General features: G+C 35.1%; 1 protein-coding gene across 3 annotated transcripts in view; it reads right to left on the reverse strand.

Moving 5' to 3' along the window:
• Window positions 1–557: 557 nt before the first annotated feature.
• The window catches only part of LOC108573040 (sodium-dependent dopamine transporter-like), a 2,117-nt gene continuing 1,016 nt past the window's right edge, over window positions 558–1,658 (reverse strand). For all 3 annotated transcript variants that reach the window (XM_017935396.1, XM_017935395.1, XM_017935397.1), the window contains exon 3: window positions 558–1,087. In XM_017935396.1, the coding sequence (XP_017790885.1) occupies window positions 875–1,087 (213 nt within the window). In that variant the 3' untranslated portion in view covers window positions 558–874. The remainder of the gene's footprint in view (window positions 1,088–1,658) is intronic.

Genomic DNA, 1,658 nt, shown 5'->3' on the forward strand with positions numbered 1-1,658 from the left:
TTTTATTTTTAAACTACAGTATATTATTAAATAGTATTTTAATATTCGTAATAACATTGTACTATTGTAAATCATTAAACTTCTGTTTGTAGCAGTTAAGTAGTGTAGAAAAGTGTGATTTTGTGTAAATTAGTTTCGGCATGATTTCGAAAAGAAAGCCGTTACGCGAAATAAAAATCACATGAGTACACTTTGACGTGTATGTATATTTATATTCTTCCAAAAGAATGAGTAACGAACGTGAATAATCTGATTTAAAGTGAGTGATCACGAGCACATGATGGTAGTGATTTTAACAATTGTAAATGGTTCTATATTTGTAATAGAGGAAAGAGCTGCCTTTGAAAAAAAAAGGTTTCCCTTTTTAAGAAAATTTCATAAACAATTAAATCAAGCAATGGGAAATTTTCGTTCAGTTTCCTATACATACATATAAGTAAATTCTTCCTACTTATCTCAAAAAGAAATATTCTTCTTAGAGAGACCTAAATATTCTTACTGCAGATTTCTCAACTTTGTAACAAAAGAGATAATAACGCATAAAAAGGTTAGTGCCGAGGAAGGGTGGGGAGGGTGAGAACATCTGAAGACTCGTTAAGCCATAACACACTGCGATCCACGACGATATTTCATTTGAAAATGTTTCGTCATTAAATCGCGACGCGTTAAATTCAGCGCGCAAAAATTTCAAAGTCTGTCATTCAGAAGGGAGCAAAGAACAATGGGGAGGGTTTATCGTAACATCTAAGTGAGTGCGTTCGAAATCCTTGTGATCCAATACAAATACTTTCGCGTAAAACTACATTCCAACGATGGAATATTAGCAAAGATATACTTGGAACCGGGCACCGTGCAAAATCACAACCGCACTGTCCTAGACTGGCTCTGGAGGTGGATCTCCGTTAACACCTTCCCTGGATTGGATCATCACTTCCGTTTGTTCCTTGGTCAATTCTTGTTGTTCCTTGGTTAGGTTTAAGTCTTGGTCTGCGATGAAGCTACGTCGAACCACTCCATTCGCCACCGACGACATGTCTGCGTTTCTTTGCTGAGTATCTCTCCAAGGGGTGGTGAGAATTTTCAATCTCTGTAATTGTGTAGATTTATTATACAGGGTGACTTGTGAGAATAAAAAAAGGTTACAGTTTATTTCTTTCGGAGCTATTAAGCTGCGTCCTCGCTGAAGCAACAACGGGGAACTTTTTGTTGATGTTCCATTATTTTGAAAAAGTCGCGGCTTGTTACCAAATGTTTCTCCAAGTTTTTTCGTGTTTCAAAATTGCGTATTGCTTGACCTATTATTTTTCAAATGGAATAATACATGAATTTTTGTTCTTCAGAGTTAAAGAATACAAACATCAAAAAATTAATAATATCTTTTCGGTATAGTTCTTCCTACTTTTTCTACCGTTTAACTCCTTCTAGGTAAAATTCATATTTACATGAATTTACGTTTTCAACAAATATAGTACAGTATTTGATCAGATTTCACTTTTTTTTCTATATTTTCTGGGACTATGATAAAGTTCTCTGACACTTTGTTGCTACACGCGTTATTCTCAATATTTGGAAGTGGTTCACGCGTATTTACACGTCGAATTTACCTTGTGTGAATTAGTTAGAAAGAAACTTATTAGACGTGAATCGGGTGTCCGTGC

The sequence above is a fragment of the Habropoda laboriosa genome, unplaced genomic scaffold, assembly GCF_001263275.1.
Source record: "Habropoda laboriosa isolate 0110345459 unplaced genomic scaffold, ASM126327v1 scaffold89, whole genome shotgun sequence".
Classification (NCBI taxonomy): domain Eukaryota; kingdom Metazoa; phylum Arthropoda; class Insecta; order Hymenoptera; family Apidae; genus Habropoda; species Habropoda laboriosa.